We start from the raw sequence: 24730 nt of genomic DNA, 5'->3' as shown, positions 1-24730 counted from the left end.
GGATTTTCTTTCCTTTATTTAACCAGCCTGCAAACTGCAAATCTAAGTTTAAGGAGAAATGTGTTTTTCAAGAGATAAGTCACTTAAATTACATTAAAATGAAACTCATTCTTTGAGTTCCGTGATTTTGGTGTACACGGGACTAGGTTTTAAGGTTGTAAATACAAACAAAAAAGTAATCAAAGTAAAGGAATTTGTGAAGAAGTTTCCCACTGAAAATAGAAATTGTTTGCAAACGCAGGTTAATAATTCATAGTAATGTAGTGGGAATATAGTTCCAGTTTCATACATTCATTTTTGTAACACACAAGTAATTTCACAATATTTTCTTAATGCTGACTATTTTACAGGTGAATCAGCTCGAAGATGCAATAATCTGATATCAGCATTTAATATTTTAAGCCTGGGCGGATTCACAACAGTATTAGCCATGCAGCTTCTGAAGCTTTCACTGCCCCTGACGATAATACTGCATGTACAGTTTAAAAACAACACCGGATGATTTATTTTCAATCTAGGAATGGTTTTGTAGCCAGCAACCTCAGTAACTCTTCATCTTGTGCATATGTAGGAGACAATTTTGCTAATTAAATAGCATATTTGATTTCACACAATTTTTGAACTGTACACATGTGTATCGTTATAGCATCGTGCAGCCTGGTCGTAAGTCCAGGCTTCCCAGCGACATGCAGATTCCTGCTGAGTTTTGAGAGCGCCCCTCTCAGCAGGAATGGTTGTAATTAGTGCGACGCCGGTAGCGCTGTGCAGTATTGATGAAGGGGAGTGAGAATTGGCCTTTCTCAGGACACATCGATTACTGCAGCGCTGACTCCTGGCCCTGGGAGGCTGCACATTTCAGCAGTTTTCCTTCCAGCTCGGCTTTTAACTAATTAATGGAACGAGATATCGCGTCCCTGCGTGTTCAGGTCTTGGGTCACTACTGCTCTTCAGGGCCAGCGATGGCTGTGACCCCAGAGACAAGATATCTGCTGAACCTGCAGCGAGGAACAGTCTAGGGATAGCACACATCTCTCCAGGCTCCTACCTTCTTAATGTTATGACGAATTTGGCCACGCCAGTCAATCACATTAACATTGTGTCAAGTTTGACGTCCAGGTTATGCCCATAACAAACAGAAAAGTATAAACATTGTTGATGTGTTTTTACCTGTTTTCTTCTAGATTTATCTGTTTATACAGGGGTGTTCCCTCCACAGCAGAACATACACTTCACCACATACTACAGTATATATACTGAGCACTGTTACACTACTGTATATGATGAAACTATACTGTACCTTTATTCGTGGCTATGATTTTTAATTTTTTTTATTTATAGTAAAACAAACAGTATGATTGTACAGTACTTTAAACAGAATTGAAGCTAATAAAAAATTAGATTACCAAGTAAGCAAATATTTCTTTTGGCCATAACTACAAGCAAAAAATGACAGATGCAAGACTAACTAATTTTGTTTGCAAAAAATATTTTTTCATAAATCTAATTAGATTCATAACTTACCACACATTCTACATAAAAGGGGAAATGCACACGGCAACATTTTGGTTTTGCAGATCTGAACAGGTTTGATCCCATTATATTGGCAATTGACTATATTGCATTTTAGAAGTCTGGTAAAATTCTAACAATGACTAAATGAACCGACGAATAGAAAGGGACAGAGTACTAGGTGCTTCAGCTTTAACTCTCCTGGCTGAGGAAATGACAGTGCTGGTCTGAGTACAGAGCTGCCATAACCTCCCTCACTTACAAGGAATGAGTCAGGGAGGCAGCTGTGAGGGTGTAGCTGGGTAGGAGGGAGGGGAGCTGGAACAGACGTGCACAGAGTTGTGGGCAGCCAGGGAGTCTCTTTACACGGGAAAGTGGGAATGCAATATTGGAATTTGACCTCCTCCCGTCTGTTAAACAAAGACCATTTATAGCTAACAATGCACTGGATGTCCATTTTATTCACATTACGGTCTGAGACGATGTGCTGCTGCTGGAACAGGAGAGAGCTGAACTGATTGGTCCAGTTTATACAAGGTTCACTACACAGAAATGCCCTCAAGTGGAATGTAACAAAAAAACAAAAAACATCAAGCTGAATTTTCATTGTTTTATGTGGAGGAAGGCAAAGTTTTGGGGGTTTTCATTTTTGGGTCTCAGATTTTTTCTAGCTGGCACCTACAGAAGCACATTAATTATTGTTGGTGAACAACAATAAGTCTTAAATACAAAAAGGTTTTTCTGTGCTGTTAGATGTGGGTTAGTGAAGTATAAATCTGTTACTCTCCTTGGCCAGGTTCACCAGACCCCAGCTATCATGACAATGATGGTCACTAACCTCAAGTCTCACTGACTGTAGTTTGTAACCCAAGCAGCCCACACAAAGAGCTGGTGTAGTATGTTTTTTTATATTTCGAATCAGCAATTAATTATAAGCTCACAAGGACTAACATCACTCATTTAGAAAAAGCTTCCAGGAATGTTTAGTGATACTGTATGTCAGATCTAAGATGTCTGGCGTCAATACCCTGCCTGTAGGATAGAGATGTTGGGACCCCAGTGTGGAGTAAGTTGCGACCAAGGGGCAGCTGTATGGGTGAAGATGGGAAAAAGAGGGACACAAAGTTGAATGTGGGTAACAGTGAGGCTTTCGGTGGTATTTACAGTTAGTAAGTGAGGTCACGGAGGAGTAAGAACAGCAGAAGTGAGGGAGACCTTGGTTGCTGTCATTCTACCTGCACTTTCGATAAAAACCCCATTGAATGGGGACACTCTGCTGCCAACTTCTGACCCCCACTGACCTGCACAGGAGCTCTGTGTCTCATCAGAGCTTTTCACCATTGAACACAATGTGGGTCCCTCTGCACCCTAGCTGGCAGGCAGCGGCTGACTGGAGATACCCTGACCTATTTGGCCAAAGGTGACACTTTGCATGAGGATCTTGAACAAGGCTGGCTAATGGCACAGGCCAGGCGCAGACCAGCAATGTCCAGGACACAGCACAGCAGTGCCAACTAGAGCAGGAACCTTTCCTTCGCCAAATGGATTTTTATGAAAGTGGGGATGGATTATTAAAACGTGTGAAAAATGTTCTAAACCACAGAGTTTAGAAGAGGTGAGCATGAGAATAAAGCATAAAAAAGAGTGCTTATGAAGATGCTACAATAAACAGTGTTCTGATCACTCATTAAATGAATGCAGGCGAATGACATTGGGATCGGGAATGGCTGGGATGCACATACTCATCTCAAGGTATTCGTCAAACAGTCCATAGGCATTCATAGGCTGGAGATTATAATCCTTTTCCCACTGTGGGAAGCTCGCCTTGGCTTTGTGGCCGTGTTCCTGCCTTAACTTCCTCCGTGTCCACCAGTTCTGAATCAGCCTGCAGGCAGAAAGCACAGTGAGCAGCTCACCTCCCACCTCTGCAGCGGGTGCCCTACAACCCAGGAGCAAGACAGGTTATAAACTGGAAGAGGGCAGACAGCCTGCCTTGCTTAGCGGGTTTGTAGCACCTGAGAAGCTCATCCAGACTCGTCCTGAAAGGATCCTAAGACAACACATTCAAGACTTAGTTCCAGTACAGAGTTCACCTGTTGAGCTAGGTTCAGATATCCACAGATCTTCACAAATACATTATGACACGCCAGCCAGGAGACACTAATTTGCAACTACGGCAAAAAGATTATCCTATTTGTTTTCCCTATTTACTAGCAGTACCCTAAGATGCTGACAAATACAATGCATAGCGCAATACGTAATACAATATACCAGAAGGTGCTGACAGGTCCAGGATGAGCCCCTAGGAAGTATTGGCGCCCACTTCTGTGGCCCTCTGGCCAGTTCAAGGGCAATTGGGTGCCTCCAACAACAAGATTAACAAGACTTTACAAAGCCACTGCAGCCTTGATTTACTAAGCATTTCTTTTTCATCAGCAAGTGGCCATCCAACAGGATGTATGTAACTGAGGAAAACCACTAAATCAAACCTCTTCCTGGTCCAGATTTCATTTCAAGGCTTCATTAGGCAAAGATTTAACTTAGCCTACTTATTACAGCTTGAATCACAATATGTGTATTCGTGAACCTTACAGACAAAGGCATTAGAGCGAATACCCACTGTGTCGTGCATTCAAAAACACATCTCTCGTACTCACGGGTAACCCAGTTCCATGAAGTTATTCCATGTCTGCTTGAGCACCATGATGATTCCCATCTGCATGCAAAGGTCTATAAGGCATCCACTAGGGTGGCACTGCAGGACAGGGTCCCATCACCACAAGAGGAGAGGGAGAGAGAGAGATAAACAACAGCACAAATGACAGAAGAACAATAATAGTTCTTCGTGTAGTTTGTACTACATCAAAGGCTATTGTTCAGTTAGTGGACATCATCTGAATTGCTTTCTTATTTTACTGTTAATTACACCCTCGATCTACAAACTCCCATGTGTACTGCTGGATGTAGACAGACTCACTTGTTTCGCGCCCTGGGGGCTGGAGAGCAGACAAGCCTGCAGCCCAGAGGTGAATCTACCTCTTCCTGCTGTGTGAGAACAAGCCGCTGTGTCTGGACACACCAGGGCGAGCTCTTCCCACGCTGGGGGGAAGTGTATCAGACTCCCTGATGCTTGGCCAATGGCACTGACAAAACGTACCTGTGGCCAAGCTGCTACATGCTCTAGGGGACCCAGTGACTCACGCCTGTTTCCCAGTTACTACCTTTAATGTAACACTTTGAAAGCTGTGTGCTACTACTGTATAAAGCCCTTTGCTTCTCATCAGCAGGGCCATGCTGGGCAGTAGCAAGCGATGAGTGATGCATTATGTTTGGCTTGCATGATCCTTTGCGCTCAGACAAAAAAGTTTCAGTTTTGTCTGTTCTGACCACCAAACCTTTTGCCACATGTTCATTAAAACGCTTTCTTGCCAACTCCATGTGGGATTGAAGATAGGTTTCCCCCTCTGCCATAGAGAGAGACTGACTGGGATATTGTCGACCCAGCACGGCTGTGAAAGTTGATACAAGATGCCCAGAGCTTTTGTATACTTTTATACTGCGCTGGAGCAAAGGTCTGTCAACCTTTGCTCAACACGTCAACAAGTTAGCTCAATAGCTACAGACAAGTGCCAGTAGCAGGACTGCGATAAAGACAGAGCATGAGTGGCGCAGGGGTGATGGTGGGATGAATGCACATATCTATACCAAAGAGAGCAGGGGACTGGAGGTAACTGAGGGTTTATCTTTCTCACAAACTTTGTGTTAATAATCCCAGTAAAAGCTCATTAGACAAGGGTTTTAAAATCTAGAAGCTGTGCTCCAGACCGATAGCCCTGCTGTCCCGGCGTGCTGCTGCAGACGAGCGCAGGTCTGCTCACCTCCTCCAGTTTCCATCTGTTTATGAGTCTCAGGTAGGCCCCCGGTCGGCCTGTGAATCTGCCAGACAGAAACAACGACTAATATTAATAGTTACAATAAAGGTCACTTCAATTGAATAGAATGGATTATAATACAATAAAGGTCACATCTGGTCATTTGTCAAAACTAATAATGGACTTATTTCAGTCTAGCTGGAAGCATGTTTCAGCGTTTGGTTTATAATGAACCTTACCAGACCTGTAAGGTTACAATGAAACTTGTATTTGAGTTTTACAACATCCACTGAAATGTGGCAATATGAGAGGTTTATGTTGTGAGCCGCAGATGTTACAGTAGTCTGAGAACAAGTGTCGAGTTAATATTCTATAATCGGAGCACAGTAAATTCCTAGTTGTCTGTAAAGCTACTGTAGGTGTTCTTGTGAATGACCATTCTGATTGGCTCACTATTTGGGAAACTCTTATTGTATTGTGCACGCATACCCTGCCCGTCATTGGCTGGCTTCCACCCCAGGTCAGGAAAAAGTGGGATGATGTAATAAATGAGCTCATTGTTTATGTTGTCTAAATCTGTAGCGCGGTTTCTTTGGTAAACAAGAATGACGTAAATAGAATGTGTTGATCACTAGCTTTTTAATTCTCTTTACTGTATTAATGTATTCACCTTGGGATGATGTGTCCCAGGAGGCACTATATAAAACAACATTTATCATCTTAAGATTTACCTTTGAGTCTCTTTAAATGGAAACTTTAATTTTCAGTTTAAGTAACCTGTAAAAAAAAAGCATTCTCTCTTCCCTTACTCACATGCACTAAAACTGCTGGAGCTGTGATGTGCTTCTTCAGAACTAACAGGTAAAATTATTCAAAAAACAGAAAAGGGTATCCTGAGAAAGTACGTCCTATTAAAAAAGGCTTTAAAGGCAAAGCTTCTGCTGTACTGTCAATATAGAATCGTGAAATAAGGTAATATGTACAGGGTGGAACGAGTCAAGTATTTATTGTATGCAGGTACGGAATTTATAAAACAATTTTAAAGTAACCCTTTCACTCAATCTTATCGCTGGTGCAAGCTGCAGAGTGAACCGCGCTGCTGAGAAGGAGTGACTGCACAAGCTCTGAGATGAGTGGCGCACTTACCTCCCTAAGAAGAAGGCTATATAAAATGTCGAGCTGTTCAGGTTGACAAACTGAAATAGAAACATTTTCAAAGTGAAGCTGTTCTCCCACTCAGACTCTGTTCGGGGCTGTTCTGTGAAGAGGAAAGCATCAGACATTCGGAATGTAATATAATATTACATATGAATATAATACACTGTACCAGGCATAAGATCTGACAATACAGCATTATTCAGCATTGGCCTCATATGAAATCAACAGCCTATAAGAGAAGGACAGGGAGAGTTACCCTTACTGTAGCCACCTGCTGGATTAGCGTTCAGTGGACTTGTACAATTTACTCAATGGACAATAACAGTGTCAATAACTGTCAAAAGTTTTACGTCTAACCCTATGGATTGGCATACTGCGAAATCAACGGCATTCAAAACATTCTCAAAAACATTCAGATGCAGTATCTAACTTTTGTCATTAGATGTTTTCTGATTTTATGATAGTTAATAAGCAATTTAAGTTAATTAGGTACTTAGCTTGATCAAAGCATTATTTTTATGCTGGCCTTCAGAATCAAGTTGTTTCTTCTGTTAGGAATTGTACTGTATTTCATTATCATGCTCAACTTTTATAACAGGCAAAAATCTGGAAGAAGATGTGATGCTCTCACAGCTGTACAATTTGATCACAGCACTAAAACTAATGATAACTCATACATATAAAATTTGTATTTCCAGATGCTTACCTAAGTTTGTAAGCAGAAGGGCAACTTTTTCATATAACTGTTAAAAGAAGACAAGAATAGGCATATAACGCATACTTTCAAAATGTGTCATTCATATTGCTCATCTAAAAAAAAGGAACAAGTAGTAGGTTTATTCCCTGCTGAAAAGAGAAGAAAGAAAACACAACGTTTCGGCCGTGGAGCCTTCTTCAGGTGTCAAACCTATTACTTGTTCCTTTGCAGCCTACGCACGCTGACGCAGCTGCCCACCTGAACTAAATAAAAATAAAGGTCATCAGGTGAGTAAGTGGGAATGATTGCGAAAGCCTCACATTAACTGCATACTCACCACATTCAACAGCATGATGATGCAGAAATTTATGCACACTGCAGTCCCTGTAGTTGCAACCTGAGAGTTATTCCTGATTAAAGCCCAGTCAAAGGCAGCAAAAGTGCTCACAGTCACCACACGGTAAATGACAATTCCAAAAACGGCTGCAATCACCACTAGGATCTGCAAGGTGGAAAGATTAACAACATAGATCAGACTCAGGACAGGCGTTATGCATTCATTCAGTTTGTAGCTGGAAGCAAACCTGAATCTGGTCAGATCTCAGTACCTACTTAGCAAAGCGGAACCTGATAAAATAACCGACTGGTGACATTTTGAGAGTTGTTTTTTTCCTGTATGATTTCAACTGGTCTTGTCAAACCTGTTGATGAATTTCTAATTTTGCTGGTTCCCCCATTGTTTTGGCCGTGTTAATTTCATAGCTTTGAAATCCTTTCAAACCAGGAGAGTATCTAGAATCCTAGATATGAATTACATTAAATAATCGAACTATATTAGTTATATTAATTATCTGTTTACTAATTTTTTTTGTGGAGTAGGTTTGTTTAATTGCCATTTTAAACATGTCATGACTTTAAGCTTTAAAGCAACAAAATGTGCAAAAAGAGTAAGGGTTTGAATACTTCTGCAAGGTACTGTACAGCATAATATGCCATTCCAACTTAGTTGGATAATTCATATAATTTCTGTTATTTTAAGAGTACTTGTAGGATCAAATAGGAATTTAAAGCTTGGGACTTTTTTAGAATTACATTAAAATTCTTAGTTTTACTTTTCTGTATATTCGAAGTTTGAATTCACCGATTAATTGAAAAGGAGGGAATCTATTACCGAGTTTAGGACTTAAACGCTGAATAAACTTTGCGGTCTCGCTGAGTTTACTCCTCCTCTGGATTAATGTCCCACGAGACAGGGCTAGACTCTCTGATTGGTGGTACATGAGACAGCGTGATGACTGTTTTAAGTGCTGAGAGCACATGATGAAAAACAAAGCCAGTCCCATCGATCGCTCTTCCCCAGTGCAATGCAAATCTCATTAGATGCTGGCCTTCCGTTCCTACTGGAGTCCAGAATCTCTCCCTGACCCAGGCTTTATTGACAGAGAGCAGCAGTGACCTGCTGGCCATCTGGTCCCTATAGCTGCTGGACTCACTGTTCTTTCATGTTAAGTGACTAAGTACAGGGCAGTAGTTCGTACTCAGGAATTCAGACAATAAATCCTTTGGAAAAACAAGCAGTTTTGTCAGTGACACCGCAGGATTAGCAGACTGTGGGTAGTGCCTGGGGGTTCTGTCCTGGATGGATTTTGGCCCTTTAGAATGAAAGTTTATCTTTCAAAGAGAAACACACAAAAAACAAATCATTTTAAATTTGCTGGCATCATAGTTCAAATCACTTCCTTAGTTTTAGAAGGAATGGCACAGGCATACGGTAGCTTTTTTAGAAGTCTTGTGGTGGGAGTCTGATAAGAAGTCACAGAACAAGCCCTTACAAAAGGATTTCCATTGCCACAGAAATATTAGTCAGTGGCCCGTACAGAAATTGACAACTGCGAAAATGATAAATTGGGTAATGGGTAAAGGAAAGGGTTGATTTTATTTGCAATATGGGCTCATCATTGAAAAAAGAGATGAATACGGAGGTTTCGGGGTGATGTTTTCAAAACTGTGGAGATATACAGGAATATTCTCAAATGGCATGGTGCCATGGGAGTCGGCTTTCTTGCTCGACGAATCTTAGGTTTGGGGTTCAATTCTGCCCCTGGGTGCCGTCTGTATGGAGTTTAAATGTTTACACAGTGACTGTGTGGACTTCTCTGGGTGCTCCGGTTTCCTTCACCAGTCCAAAGGGTACAGGAGACCCCGAGCCCATCATGTTGGGCCCTGGATCACCACGGTCCGTTCAGGATTAAGCGGTTAAGGAAAACAGATGGATATGATATTCTAAACATCAGAATTTTGCTGCAGAGTGGTGGCTCTGAGGCTCAGGATCAGCGCCTGTGGCTGGAAGGTTGCCGGTTCAAATCCCGCGGCCAGCAGAGGAATCCTACTCCATTGGGCCCCTGAGCAAGGCCCTTAACACCAACTGCTCCAGGGGTGCTGTACAATGGCTGACCCTGCACTCTGACTCCAAGCTTCTCTCCCCGTCTGTGTGTCTCATGGAGAGCAAGCTGGGGTCTGCGGAAAGACGAATTCCTAATGCGAGAAACTGTATATGGCCAATAAAGTGATCTGATCTAAAAAGCCATGAACAAAAGCACTGTATGGTACACCCGGTAACCAGCATGGGACAGTTTTCTTGCAGGAATGTCTGGCACCATTCCTCTCTTCTGGCTTTTGAAAACAGCAATTGTGAATCTGCTGGCCATTCACAGTCCTGTCTGCTCTTGAGTATCCTTGGCTCTGCTCCAGAGCTGAGCCAGGCTCTGGCAGTGCCCCTCCCTGCAGTGGCGGTGGGACAGAGCCCGTCACACACTTCCATGCTGGCTGGGGCTACAGGGACTAACCATGAAGAATATCCCCGATGCCGACACGATCAGCCGGCTGCACTTGTCTGTGAAAGCTTGATAAGGCTCTGGCTTCCCAGATATAGGATTCATTCTCTCCTTCTTTGAATATTTGGCTTCAAACTGAGGGCGGATTTCTTCCTGAAAACGACACACAAAAAGACAGCCTTTGGCTCGATCATAGACACTATCCTGCAACAATTTAACCCTTTCAAAGTAAATGCTGCACTAAAACTAGCATTTATTTTAATTAGCATAATTAGCTGAAAAATGGCTTAGTTGGTTGCTCTTTGATATTTATTTCCTCGAAGACCACAGAATAATGTATCATCCTGAGGTAATACTTTTGTGTTAAGTAATAACCCTAAAAATCAGTTTTAGAAACGTTTTTAACAAGCAGTTTGTTGTAGTGAAAATGTTATGGCTCAGTTGGTCAAGAAATAATCTCTAGTGTATAAAAGGTAAACAAAAACATACATAAAACTAGAATGAAGTTTATCACTACTGATTAGCTACTGTATTAGATCCGTCTCTGACCTGTCCAGTGATTATCCTACAGCGCAACATACCTCCTCCTCTGCCCAGTCTATCAAGTCCCAGTCGTAGGCGAGCACTGCCCTCCTCCTCTTCCAGAACTCCAGAAATACTGTTGCTGAAACACACCGCGTTTTCAGTCCATTAACAACAGTGTGCGGCTCAGGGGCAACAATGACTGAATCCCAAGACAAGGTGCAGCATTTGAAGAAAGCATCAGCATATTATAGGTGACACCATCGGTGACCATATCCTGAGTAGGAAAGAAACATCTTTGAAAGAAAGAGGACTAAATGTCATGCTTATTGGCACCCCATCAACTTTGTAAAGCCAGTGCTGTAACCCTGTCTGTGGATGGTACTGTGCTTGAGCTTCAGTCTAAATCGAAAAACTTGGGGGTGATATTTGATTCAGGCTTGACATTTGACCCACATGTGCAGCATATTGTCAAAACATCTTTCTTTCACCTCAAACATATCAGTAGAGTACATCCTATGTTATCGCTAACTGTGGCTGAAAAGCTGATCAACACATTTGTGTTTTCCCAAATTGACTACTGTAATGTTCTACTTGCTGGAGTTTCTAAATCCACATTGAACAAACTCACAAAAGTATTACAAATACAAAAGTATTTCCAAAATTCTGCAGCCAGAATCCTGACCAGGTCTAGTGCAAGTGACCACATTACTCCTGTCCTGGAGTCCTTGCACTGGCTTCCTGTCAGGTTTCGTGTCGACTTCAAAATCCTCCTGCTCACCTATAAGGCCCTGCATGGCTTGGCATCTCAGTACCTGTATGAGCTATTATCGCCCTACTCCCCACCTCGCAACCTTCACTCTTCTGGTCTCCTAACTGTCCCCGAAGCCTGTCTTCACTATGGGTGACAGGGCTTCTCCTGTTATGCCCCAGAGCTCTGGAACTCAATCCCCAAGGATATCAGAGAGTCACCTTCTCTAATCTCCCCCATACCAGACTCAAAACCTTCTTCTTAAGAAGAGCCTTTACTTAACTGGTTCTGTTCTTTGCCCCTCTGCTCCTTCTGTATTCAGTACCCCTATCTACTGACTCCTCTCACTGTGTATTCTCATTGTGCATATCTTGTGTATTTTTTTATTGTTGTTGTCGTCATTCTGTAAAGCGCTTTGAGAAGCCACCTTTAAAGGCGCTATGTAAAATAAAGTTTATTATTATTATATTGTAAATGTAAATTTTGTTTCAGAAATGCTTTTGAGAAATGAGACCTGTTGGATGTCATTACCGGTTGAACCTACAGGTTATTACATAATTGAAGCTTTAATTTAACTAACAGTCTGGGATTTCATTTTACATACAAAATACAATGGTTATGAGGTAATCTCCGATGTGTTCTGGGGACCCACACAGACCTCATTTAGTTACAAGATTCACTGGAGCTCTGTGACCGTTTTCAGCTCTTGAACTGAAATGTTGGAGTCTTATTTATTATATTTTCCTTATTATTTAATAAGTAACAAAGCTAAGAACTATTGAGTAGAAATCTTGAGTAAAATTGAGTAAAGAACTATTAACAACTATTGAGTAAAATCTTGAAAATATTTCAAGTTAAGGACCTTGTTAGTTCAATTAAGGCTTCAATGAAGTAATTAAACTCAGCTGTAATAAAAACCAGCAGGTGTGCCTCTTCATGGCTAGAATTGGGAACCTTGTATTAGAACACAAGAAGCAATATAAATATTAAAGGAGACCCCAACAGATGGCACTTTTACTGATGCAAGAAACCAGTCAAGACATTTCATTAAAGACCTACAAGATTTAATTTTCTTCAGCATCGCTCAGCAATTTCTGCAGAACGCCACCAATTCTTTATTGATCAAATAAAAGCTTACACACCAAAACACTGCATTCATTTTATCACATTCTGCTTTCAAAAGAAAAACAAAGGAAAAGCTGAATGGACTCTTATGAGATGTCTTGATGGAATGACAGGGTCACAGCGACACAGCAATTTATCATCGGCACAGACCACTGATTGCTCAGTGTTATTAACCACACCTAATAAAGGGAATATTTCAGGACCCGTGAGCTGTGAAGCATCGGTTCTAACCAGAACAACCCTTTGCCGCCCAAATGACAAATTCATTACCTCTATGTCCAAAAATTGATATCTTACTTGCAAGCAAAATAAAAGGAATTATTAAAGTCAAACAAAAGAGAATTAGTTAAATTGATTAGTATTGGTAAATGATGCTGTAATCACCAAGGGCATTTTGAAAAGGGAAATGATTTTAAAGTTGCCCACTGGATGAAAGTATTTCACGCTGGGTCGGTGATATACTGTTTCTGAATTATCGTGTGCCGAGACAAAGTAACACTGATCAGCTGTTCAGATTGGGATTGAATGCACAACTGATCAGTGTTATTGATTTGCTTTGGGTAAATGTGCCTTTTTTGCCCTTGGAAAGAGAAGAAAGAAATTTGCCATGCAGTCATGTTTTCAGAAATGGTTTGCTGGTCCTAACCAGGGCTGTGTTCTTTAAATTAGAACAGTGATATGAACCTTATTGCATTATCGAAAAAACTTGAAAAGTACCCAGAATCCATAATTTTGTCTCCTAAACTCAATCCAAATAATTTAATAATAGTTTTCTGCTGCTCAGTGTATAACAAAGTCCGCTATATTATTATTATTAATGTTGCCACTAATGGATACACACACATTGTCAGAATGAATAGTTTAATCTTTCATTAGGAACTGCATTTGGCTCAGTGACAGTATATTCTAAAACCGGATGAGATTATGGGAATACAACTGATGGGAAATAAAGTATAATTACTGTTTGTCATAACCTGTAGCTTGGTGTACTAAAATCAGTGTGAACATTAAAAGAATGTTTGGAAATTTCGTTGTTTGATGGACAAAGTCCTTTTTTAAGCCTTTTTTACAAAGAAGTCACATGACTACCTCACATTTATTTGTAATCTTTTAGAGATAAGTCTCTGAGATTAGTAACCAATTAGCTGCCTTTGGATTCAGTTCATATTACTTGAACTAGCTGAAAGACAATGGACAGGCTTGCCCACATCTAGCATGAGTCTGGAATACTGATGAGAAGATTTAACTGGACGTTTGGATCAGGAACGAGCACTGCGGAGAACATTTTGAGGATATAACAAGCTGCACCAAATTCCAGACTCATTCTGCCTTTTTTCCAAAAGATCCTGCTTGATCCTGCGTTTCACTACTATCATCAAGGTAGGTACCAAATAAATGTTACTCATTGTGTGTACTGGAATCTGGTCAATAAAAAGTAGTTCCAAAGTGTTTCTCTTTGCCAATTATTACATTTCTATGACCAAATAGTTGGTGATAATCAATAGAACACAATAACCTCACTTGTATATAGTCAGTTCACAATACAGCTATATTATGGATAGTACAGATATAGTGTTTTATAATATATAAATAATATATAGACAAAGTGTCATTCATGGCAATTCTGTGACTGTGGGATGGTAGTTTGGACAGCTAAATGCGGGTAGATTTATGCTGAGTTCTGCGCTTAGTTTGAAGTGCTCTGTACTTTTTTTATAAGTCTCATTAAAGTACAGGCTTCCTAAGAGTCTGCTGTAAATCTGAGCTTTTGAGAACTTGGCTGAAAGCTGGCAGGATGTCAGACTAAGCTCATAAATTGTCTAAAAAATTGTTCATATCATGTTCTTTTGTCCCTGCCACCTGTTCATTAGATAAATTGAAAAATGGAAAATGCTGAAACTGAAGGAATAATCTCCTGTTATTTTGTAGCTTCATTATTTTGATAAAATACCATTTAAAACAGACCAGTAGCCTCATGTAAAGATAGATAAGCAGATAAATAGGCATAGTCTGCTTTACAGAAATACCGATGTAAGTTTGAAAAGTTTAAGGTCCTTGTGTTTTTTCAAGTGCAGCTAACAGGATATAAGCCAACCAATGAGACTTTTTTTCCCCATTAAACACACGCAAGTGGTCCGAAAACAATTAAATTGTTGGAGCACCGGAATGGGCTACAGGTTTCAACTGGCAGAACCTGTTTCTACAAATGACATAAGCTCAACATCCTTTTATCATTTAACTTATCATTGGTCTCCTTTTTATGTTAAGTGCTTATTATTCAAAAATGACAAACTCAGTTTGCACTGCATTCTCGTCTGGATTCAGCATGCGCTCAGCATCGCTGCTACCTGTGGTACAGTACCTGTGGTCCTTTTCCTAGAAAGGAGGACCAAGTTCAGGATTCGGCACACACCTGGGACATGGTGTTGATTGTACAAAAGTGATGTTGTTGAAACTTTATTATATATTGTAGACAGGTAACCTTCAATATCACCCACATGATGTTGAATTTATGTGTTTAGGACTGGATTATAAGGATGAAGCACAAATGGAGGTGATTTGAATTTGCCAACTACACCTGAATGACATCTGGAATTGTGTCTGATGGTCAGATGAGCTTTCAGGACACGCTCATCAGAGTTAGATCATACAGGTGTACAAATGTAAAGCCCATGTTGGGAAAGTCCTGTGAAATATGGCAAGGAGCTTATTTGTTTCCACCCCTTTGCAAAAAAAGATATAAATCTGATCTGGAATCAGTGCAGAGAACAGCAAACAAATCACATTTACGAATCACACGTGTTATGGGGGTTATAGGAATGTCTTGCACAAACAGGCTGGGGGACCAGAATCTTTTGCATCTTGGACGGAGAAGACTACAATGGAAACTGATTCAAATTCTCACATGCATTGACAAAGAGATCCAGTGAAACACATAGAGTACTAGAGGAGATGTGGAAGTTACAGTATGTGGAAGGGCATTTAAATAAGAAGCATTTCTTTACATAAAGGGTCGTGTGACGATGGAACAAGATACCCAGTCATTCTTTTCCCCAAGAAAGAGCTTGATGAGAGCTTCAGATCAATGAGCAACTGCCAAAGGAGGTAGATGGTACTGTAGATGGGTCACATGGCCTTCTCGGATTTGTAACTTTTCTCATGTTTTTACGTGTGTAGAACCCTTGTTAACTCTGGGGAAATCATGGGCTCCAACATCTACCAGGACTTTAAGGCCAAATACCATACAGCAAGAAGCTGAACCTCAGCTGGAAATTTCCAGCATGACAATGATCCTAAGCATTCATTTAAATCGATGAAGTGGTGAGCGACCCACAAACTAAATGTCCTCAACAGGCATTCTCGGTGTCCAGTGCTCGATCCCACGCACCATCTGAGGTTCAGACTCATGAAGGCAGCTCACACATGGACACTAAGGAGCCTAAAGTACCTGCAGTAGTTCTGCTTTTAGTAATGATCTAACACCTGCTTCAGGAGTGCAAAACCCTCAGATCTCTACAGGAGGTGTTTTGCCAGAGGAGGACTTACAAAATAGTAACCACAAGAGTGTGAAAAATGTGACAATTGTTTTTTTAGGAAATTGACTTTTGTAGGTCATATATCTGTATGACCTTTCTTAGTAAAGGTTTTACTAAGAGTGCACTATGCACTTAAAACTGTTACAACTTTTTGAACTTTGTTCTTTTTTTTTAACTTTGAACTTTGTTCAAAAAGTAAGATGAGGAGACTTAAGTTTAAGATAAGATAAGATCAGATCAGATCACTTTATTGGCCACATACAATTTCTTGCATTAGGAATTTGTCTTTTCACACACCCCAGCTTGCTCTCCATGAGTCACAAAGAGGGGGAGAGAGAAGCTGGGGGTCAGAGCGCAGGGTCAGCTATTTATACAGCGCCCCTGGAGCAGTTGGTGTTAAGGGCCTTCCTCAGGGGCCCAGCGGAGAAGGATTCCTCTGCTGGCCGCTACAGAGCTACAGTGCCACCGCTCTGCCCGTTTCTGTTTAGTTTTAGTTTGTTTTTAAGAAATACAGATGTGACCACTCTCGATTGATAGTTAGCACCCAGAAAAAATAATTTTCAGACATACTTCCGGGTTCTTACTCAGTCCACCATCTACCCAAAAGGCACAGTGGTGGAAACATCCCCAAACCTGTCAATTACAGAGTCTCTAGGCAGGTTTAGCACAAATAAAGCACATGCTTGTCCTTCTTCATGCCCCTGCTCAAGCCCGCAGAAACCCAGGCTGCAGTTCCATCTCCAAACACTATGGGGCCCAACGTTTTACTTTTCTGTTGCTTACAGTAGCACCCTTCAGGTAAAGGCATTCTAGAAACAAAATGGATTGCTTTATACTGTACAAACTGCTCAAGGAACGTATCACAGCCAGTGTTTTTGAACTTCTTAGCTTATGAGTGCAAGTTATCACTGAGAACAGCGGAGTAAACTAAAACAAGGTAGTCAAAACTTTTCTTTTTTCAGCTGAGGTTTACTACTTTCATACTGATGTCAGAGAGACAGATGCACTGATACACTATGATCTGTGTCTTCCTATCTTCTCTAACTTCCACCCCTGGACAGGTACTCAGCTGTGCCATCAATGGACACTCCAGGAAATCAAACTCATCTTCCGAGGGGCCAGTTACCACTCTGGGTCTCTGTCACTAGTATCCCACATTCAGCTGGTGAGTGGAACAAGGTTGAATCCAACATTCCGATTGAATAAGGCACACATTGTGAAATGTTATTATAAAACACAGTAAAGTAGTGTGTCTTTAAAATATCTGATTGTAGTTCAGTAGTCAAATTCTTTTTATACAGTAGATCATTTTATTTATATTGTGCATTTACAGCTGTGACAGTTTCAATTCTTGTCGTAATAACATTCTAACAAATATGGCAAAAAAACAGGGCTAATATTTTAATTCACAAATTTATCACCCATAAGAATAGAAATTATATTTTTTATGCAGGTTAATTTGTTGACGGTCAGTTCTACAGCATGCACTGTGTGGTTCTGCCGATTATGGACTGTGAATGACAATACAAGCTTTTTCTCGATTGCCCGAATATTCGAGTTAAACCCTTACCTAGACAAAGCTGAGACAGAACAAATCATGTGCTCTTCTCTCAGTGAGCATCTACAGACTCTTAGCATTACACAGCCCTGTTCCTGCTGATGAATTGCAAATCCCATTAAGCACTTAATTACATCACCCTTCACACTTAAATTGCACATCACTTGTTCTATACTTCTCTTGATTTCACAAATGTTTTATACCTAAACTTTCCATACCTAATGGTTTTTCCAGAGAAACAGTTCTCCTTATGCATGTGAAACTCATATGCACAAAGAAGAGCAGAACACATGCACACATTAAAAGGCCTTTTATAGTATTGTTTTCTAAATACTCTGACACAAAGACCTTTTCAGTATTTGATGCTGAATATTCTGATACAGCATTTCCACATTTCACCCAAGACACCAGTTCACCAAGCCACCTCTCACTCTTTAGGAGGTGGAAAGTAATGTGTGCTCCCAGAAAAAAACAGGGGAGAACAGGCAGACTCCACATAGAAGGTTCCATCATTCAAAATCGAGCCTGGGGGCTGAGATTCGCTTGGCCGCAGTAGGATTAAATCAGTGAGGGAAGAAGGAGGAAAGGATTCAGTCCTCCAACCTATTTTGCACCAAACAAATCTTATTACAGAAATCCTCCTCACAATGCTGCTGTTTGCACTCACACCTGATTCAACACGCCTGTTCAACAGGTAAATTGGAAAATAAACTAGAAAACAGTCATACGCAGGCGTTCCAAAGACTGTTGGCCCTTTCTGTGCCTCACACATGAATGCATCACATGCTGTTGCGTGTTTATTCCATGTCCTTGTGTCTGTGTGCTTTGTGAAGACACCACCGTAGTTGTGCTGGGTGTCATGACCTTCCTGCTGCAGCTGTCCGTCATTACCTTCTTCCTGTACAAAGCCTGGAGAGCTGACAAGAGGAAAATGGAATCGATTCCTCACAGCAGACATTCAGACGGAAAATGCCCCCACAGCAGTAAGCTAACACACAATTACTTCTCTGACAGTTTCTTACATCTCTTTATGTTTGTCTGAAGCTTAAAGAATACGCTTTCAACCGTGTGTGGTATTATCGTTCTAAAATGTGAAAACTGATGAGGAGAGCAGGAATGCTGTAATGGGAGGCCTTTCACTCCGATTGTTCTTAATGTTTAGAAGTTTGGAAATTGACCAGTAACATCTCTCAAACTGTACTTGAGCGTATTGGCCTTCTCCAGTGCCAATGTATTAATTAAAGAAAATGCAAATATACAGAGTTCCCGGAAAATCCATTAGAGATGAGAGATCACTTTATTGGCCATATACAATTTCTTGCATTAGGAATTTGTCTTTTCGCATACCCCAGCTTGCTCTCCATGAGACACACAGACAGGGAGAGAAGCCTGGGGTCAGAGCGCAGGGTCAGCCATTTATACGGTGCCCCTGGAGCAGCTGGGGTTAAGGGCCTTGCTCAGGGGCCCAGCAGAGTAGGATTCCTCTGCCGGCTGAGAGATACAAACCGGCAACCTTCCAGCCACAGGCACAGATCCTGAGCCACAGAGCCACTGCACCGCCTGCACGCAGTTAGACTGTGTGAGACTGTGACTGTTTGATGCAGGTGAAAAAGGTCATCACCAGAGGCAGCAAACACTGCTCCCTCAGTGCTTTTTTCTGAATACAGAAGGATTTGTTAGCTGTATTTCCTGAAACTATCATTCTCCACCCTGTTTAAATACTCCTTTAAACATCCAGGAGAGACATATTTGTGTTCAGGAATGTATCCACCAGATTTTACATATGTTACCCTGTTGAATAAAGTACCTACTGTATGCTACAGTGCATGGATGACACAAAATAGTGATACTTTGAAGGCTAAGGAAACTGTGCTGACCAAGCAGTTTAAGCAGATAAAAAGATTTTTTAAGGCCCGCAGGAATATACACTTTACATGACGGACAGAAGTCCGGGCAGGGCTCTGACTTAATGAAGCCCTTTGTGAATTCTATACCCACAGCACCATTCCCATCAAAATAAAAAAATAAAACCCAGACTAGAGCTGTAACAATATGAACCACACTTGCCTTACTTCAGCTAAATAATATTCATTTGTAGTCTTTGTTTTTAATTGTATTTGTATTCAGTGTTCTGGGCCCTAGTATTGAATTCTTTGTAGGAATGTGTAAATATCATAAACCGCATGTTCATGTAACACTGCTGTAAACCTTAGCTGCCACACAGCATCTGTAGGACTGAGGGTTTTTCATGGCTTGCTCTGCTAGCATTGCAATACAAAGCTAAACCTCCAGAGGTCGGTATAAACACTCAGGTTCCACCAATCTAATCAACAATCAGCTAAACTTTTCATTAAAGTGTCAAGGAAATTACAAAGGATTCTGGACATGAACATAGAAATGTGTTCCTCATGGCACTACAGTATGTGTACAAATGTCTTCTGGTCTCCTGCTCCAGATTTGCATTTTTTTCCCCAGAAAACTACAGTCCAGCAGTCCAGTTTGAAGACTAGTGTCTCTAATTCCGTGTAGTTTGAAAAAGGTGTTTCTACAGATGAACATATTTTAATAGCACAGTAAGAACTTGGGACAGGAGACCAGATCAAAAAGCTAATGACATTTCACAATACATTATTACATACAAGAACACATTACATATAACAATAACATACTGTACGTTTGGAAAGCTGTGTCATTTCTACTTGTCAGAGAAACGGCGACAAACACACGTTTAACCCAGTAATGCTCACTGACAGTGATCCACTTTCATGTGCAGTATACAAAAGCCAGTTCACGTGAAACTGCAGAAACGTGAACTGTACATGGGTTTTTGCCGGCTCTTTGAACATTGAACGGAATACCTTTACGATGACTTGACAGTCAGCTTCACATCAAGAATAACATACGTTTGGAAAGTCGTGTCATTTCCACTTGTGACAGACACACGCGTTTAACCTGGGAATGCTGACTGACACCGTGTTGTACTTCATGTGTACACAAGACAGAACACACGTTCCTTTAGACTTTTTTCCCCAAAACGAGGAGTGTGATGATATTCTACTGTTGTTAAAGTCGATGCTACTTTGCACAGGATAATATTATTGCCTGTATTACAATGCAATATACAGTATTAATATCGTAGGCCACATTGTTCACAAATTAACTATAGCATTTAAACGCAATAATTTTCTTGTAAAACTGCAATAAGTTTCAAGTTTAAATGGAACAATCTTGTCATATAAACGACATACCTTCCTCCCATATACGCAATACTATGTCATATATACGATCTTTTTTTTCTCTACTACAGTAAGCTTCAGTAGATTGCATCTCAACATAATTGTTTTTCTGTTGCAGTTCCTGCTGAAAGTAAGAGCCAGGCTTTAAATGGAAAACTCTCCCAGTCCCACAGTGCAGATGAAGAGGCTGAAATATTTTCTGCCCGTTCCAGTCCTCTGTCTCATTACTGGAATGTGCTGCAGTATCACTGTGACGTTTATTACTCAGAGACGTTTCGCTGAGCCATCCAGTCCTCCTGTGATCTCAAACTCGGCAGCACCAGAAGGAACAGAAGGGTGCCCACATGCATTCCAGTTGAAAGTACAACAGAGGGTTTCTAACTGCCTGCGACAATGTGAAACGGTGTGAAAGGATTCTGCACAGAACACACAAACTTCTGAGTAATCTCATGAATGCTGAGTCAATGAGGGTATTCAGTCTGATCCAGGATCAGATGCTGAATGCGGTCCTTGGATCATTTAACATCTAACAAAGACAGAGAATGTGATCTGAATCCTCTGTTTTGTCATTTAAAGTTGTTTACCATGTTCGCCATAAAATATGTTTATAATAGTTCCTTCGTAGTCTTGTTTTTAACACATTTTTATTCATAAAACATCAGTGTTTTTTTGTAGGTTGTAGGTTTTGAAATACATTAATAAACAAAACCACAACTGTACTTCTTTCCAAACATGCTGAACAGCTCTGAAAAGAGAATTTAGGGCAAATAATGTATTCTTTTTCAGTCAGACTACCTTGAATCTCACTCAGAGATGCTTTGACATGCTTCAATCTGTGTCAAAACCTTGATCTGTGCTGATGCCCAATCTGTCTTCTGGGGGATTAGCTGTTTGCCTTTTTAGTTTGCATCATTTAACAATGAGCAGAATCAGGGTTATCTGGAACAAATTTTGTGTCTCAGTGAGGCATGTACACGTGTTCTCATACAGAGAGTGTAGCTCAAAAGATCTCAGTCCCAGGTCAGAAAGGTAGTGTATACTGTATCTCCACTTATTTCCAATTATGAAAAGAAAAAAAGTCTTCAGTCCATGACCATGATACTGTATGTCAGAAATCTAAACATGATCACAAACTATTCCACATCACCATTCACTTCCTTCAGTGCTTTCTAACAAAACCCTGAATGAACACAACTTGGTACAGTTCAGCAAAGCTCCCTGTGGACAGGTACCTGAACTTACTCAGCGCTCATGACTCTTCTTATGCACCTCATTCGCAGGGCAATGAGACTGCTACCGTGCTGGTTGGTAATTTGAGGAATCATGGTAGTATTTTGTTCTATGTTGCTAAAATGACACTAAAGGAGCACTTAAAAGACACATGAATTCTATAATAAAAAAATCTGAAGCCTAACTCTAAGCTCTAGGTTGCAACACACCCTGAACTGGGCCCTAACTTGGGCTCTACAACCTAATGCTTCCCTTAGCTCTAAACAATCGTTGCCCAATTCCTAACCAAAACCCTCTGTAATCATGGCCTACTGTAAATCAACCCTACACCTTAGAGAGGTAACCAGGAAGGTGAAATCAAAGTGTTTAACTGTCATAGTTTGTGATTAAATAATTAATGTTACAACAATTATACAGCACTCCATACCGTACAGATGAATACTAAAGTCAGTACAGTCCACAGAGGGACATTATGCTGAAAAATGACATGAACTCACCCCATACTGCCATGAAAACAGCGAAGAACACAGTGGCTCCATTGTCAAAGAGATGTGTGACCTACAGTTATAGAAGAAACAAATCATAAACATCGAGCACTTTGCGAACCATAATTCTGCACATTCAAATACCTACAGTATATAATATTCTATCATCTCCCTCATGGAAAATGTGTGCATAAACTCAAATTTCCACAGTTCAAAAACACATCTCAATTTGAGCACAAAATGAGTGTAATCATAATGCTCTACAGTATATGACAAATACAAAGTTTTCACAAACGAATTTAACTTTGCATGATAATCTTTCATTTGTAAACTTTCTATTAACTGAATCTGAATTCTAAACTGATGAATTAGTCACCTCAAACCTGAAAATACTATTAGGAAATAAGGAAGTTCACATATAAAGGTTGAGTGGGTACAGAATTATAAGAAGACTAGAGAGTTATTGTCCCTCTTAAGAGACTGATCAAAACCACTCATGAACTCACTTAGATTAACATTAAACAGTCTATGATTCAATGTTAATTTTAGTTTAATATTAATATTGTTCAAACCAGGGTCCAGCTTCAACAACATAGCTGTGTAGCTTGTTCCATTCTCCCACAACCCTTTGTGTAAAGAAGTGCCTCCTGTTTTCAGTTTTAAATGCACTTCCACATACAGTAGTTTTCACTTGTGTCCTAGTTTTATGACAAAACTGTTAAGCAATGTTAGTTTGGCAGCTTGAGATTGTGAAGACTATTGGTAAGGCATGTTTAACATATAATGGACTAGTTTGTTTTAGTTTGTGTCCAGAACAGGTCTAGCCTAAAAACTGGAGATTGTTGAAAAATTGTTTATATTACTTGCTTACATTAAGAAAGCAGGAAACATCATTGGAGCCTCCCTTCGGTCCATTCAGGACATCTACCACAAACGCTGCACACACAGAGCTTCTAGTATTGTAGACGATCCCTCCCACCCCTCCTGCAACCTCTTTGCCCTCCTACCATCTGGTAAAAGGTTTCGCAGTATAGGGGCCAGCTCCACCAGACTCCATAACAGCTTTTTTCCACAGGCTGTCAGGCTCCTCAACACCCTGGTACCTACTGCACCTACTACCAAATCTGGAAACATTGTATTCGCTGTATTCTTTGCACAATGCTGTAAAGTAAATTGCACTCGGCACATTGCACTTTCTGTCCCCTGTACCCTGTCAGAAATGTCTATGTCTACATTGTCTTGTCAGTGTCTTGCCTATATTCGCACCGTAGACCTGGAGAACGATATCTCACTCCTCTGTATACCTGTATATGACTGGATTGACTAATAAACTTGAACTTGAAACTGTAAATAACTGAATATTGTAACATACTGTAAATAACTGATACTGTATATTCTAAACACTTATCAGATGAGGTGTTTTCTAAAACTTCATATAACTTTATTAGTGTTACAAGATAGTTCTTTGCTCCCACCACAGTAGTAAATGATTAATGAGTTATATGATTATATGATACTTTTCATCTGTATCACATTTCTTTTAGACAGTAAGCAGGAAATATACAGTGGCCTCCAAATGGATAGATAGAAAATGCAGAGATTAGTCCGAGAAACTGCCTGTGCACTGATCAAAGATGATCGATTATAAATAACAGCTCTTGATCCAATCAGACCAAAACAGAAAAGGAAATTAAAAGAAACACAGAGAAATACTGTACTAACATTGGCATCTTACATCAGACCAGTACCAGTTCTTTTTAAAAATATGTTTTACCTTAGCCTTTTCAAAACTTTGTGAAATATTCAAAATTCAGAAATATGTATTCAGACAGTTTACATTAAATTTATACTAAAGATGCTACTATTAAGTGAAATTGACTGTTTGGAAGCTTTACTTTAATTCCGATAATACCATTCATATATTTAAAAACAAATGAAAGATTCCAGGTTAATTCAAAAGCATTAGTATATAATATATACTAATATTCATAATAACATAACATATACAGTTACCATGATGCTGAAAACTCTTAATTTTTGCTTTATTTTTTGTTAGCATGTTGATGATTGGCTGTGTCTGACTAAATCACATTGCAGGTTTCCCCCTACTGTACTATTTTCAAAATCAAAATACAATCTCATGAAGAGAAAAGCTTCTGCAAATAAGATTCTTGATCACTTAATTTGCCTTAATTTATTTTTGTGACACAAAAGCAA

The 24730-nt window shown here is 40.2% G+C and overlaps 1 protein-coding gene and 1 long non-coding RNA gene across 4 annotated transcripts in view; one reads left to right on the top strand and one right to left on the bottom strand.

Moving 5' to 3' along the window:
* The window catches only part of LOC102692141 (anoctamin-4), a 123363-nt gene that overhangs the window by 8738 nt on the left and 89895 nt on the right, over positions 1–24730 (bottom strand). For all 3 annotated transcript variants that reach the window (XM_069192788.1, XM_069192786.1, XM_069192787.1), the window contains 9 exons: positions 22526–22586; positions 10652–10734; positions 10083–10223; positions 7574–7738; positions 7246–7282; positions 6528–6639; positions 5388–5445; positions 4167–4264; positions 3252–3394 (listed from right to left, as the gene is read on the bottom strand). In XM_069192788.1, the coding sequence (XP_069048889.1) occupies positions 3252–3394; positions 4167–4264; positions 5388–5445; positions 6528–6639; positions 7246–7282; positions 7574–7738; positions 10083–10223; positions 10652–10734; positions 22526–22586 (898 nt within the window). The remainder of the gene's footprint in view (positions 1–3251; positions 3395–4166; positions 4265–5387; positions 5446–6527; positions 6640–7245; positions 7283–7573; positions 7739–10082; positions 10224–10651; positions 10735–22525; positions 22587–24730) is intronic.
* On the top strand, positions 13615–21411 carry LOC107077955 (uncharacterized). Its single transcript, XR_001478929.2, has 4 exons — positions 13615–13848; positions 17066–17169; positions 18396–18545; positions 20917–21411. It is a non-coding gene; the product is annotated as an uncharacterized lncRNA (long non-coding RNA).

The sequence above is a fragment of the Lepisosteus oculatus genome, chromosome 7 (genome assembly GCF_040954835.1).
Source record: "Lepisosteus oculatus isolate fLepOcu1 chromosome 7, fLepOcu1.hap2, whole genome shotgun sequence".
In the NCBI taxonomy this organism is placed as follows: Eukaryota; Metazoa; Chordata; class Actinopteri; order Semionotiformes; family Lepisosteidae; genus Lepisosteus; species Lepisosteus oculatus.
The sequence above is the reverse complement of the archived record's forward strand: the minus strand, read 5'-3'. Positions and strand labels throughout refer to the sequence as shown.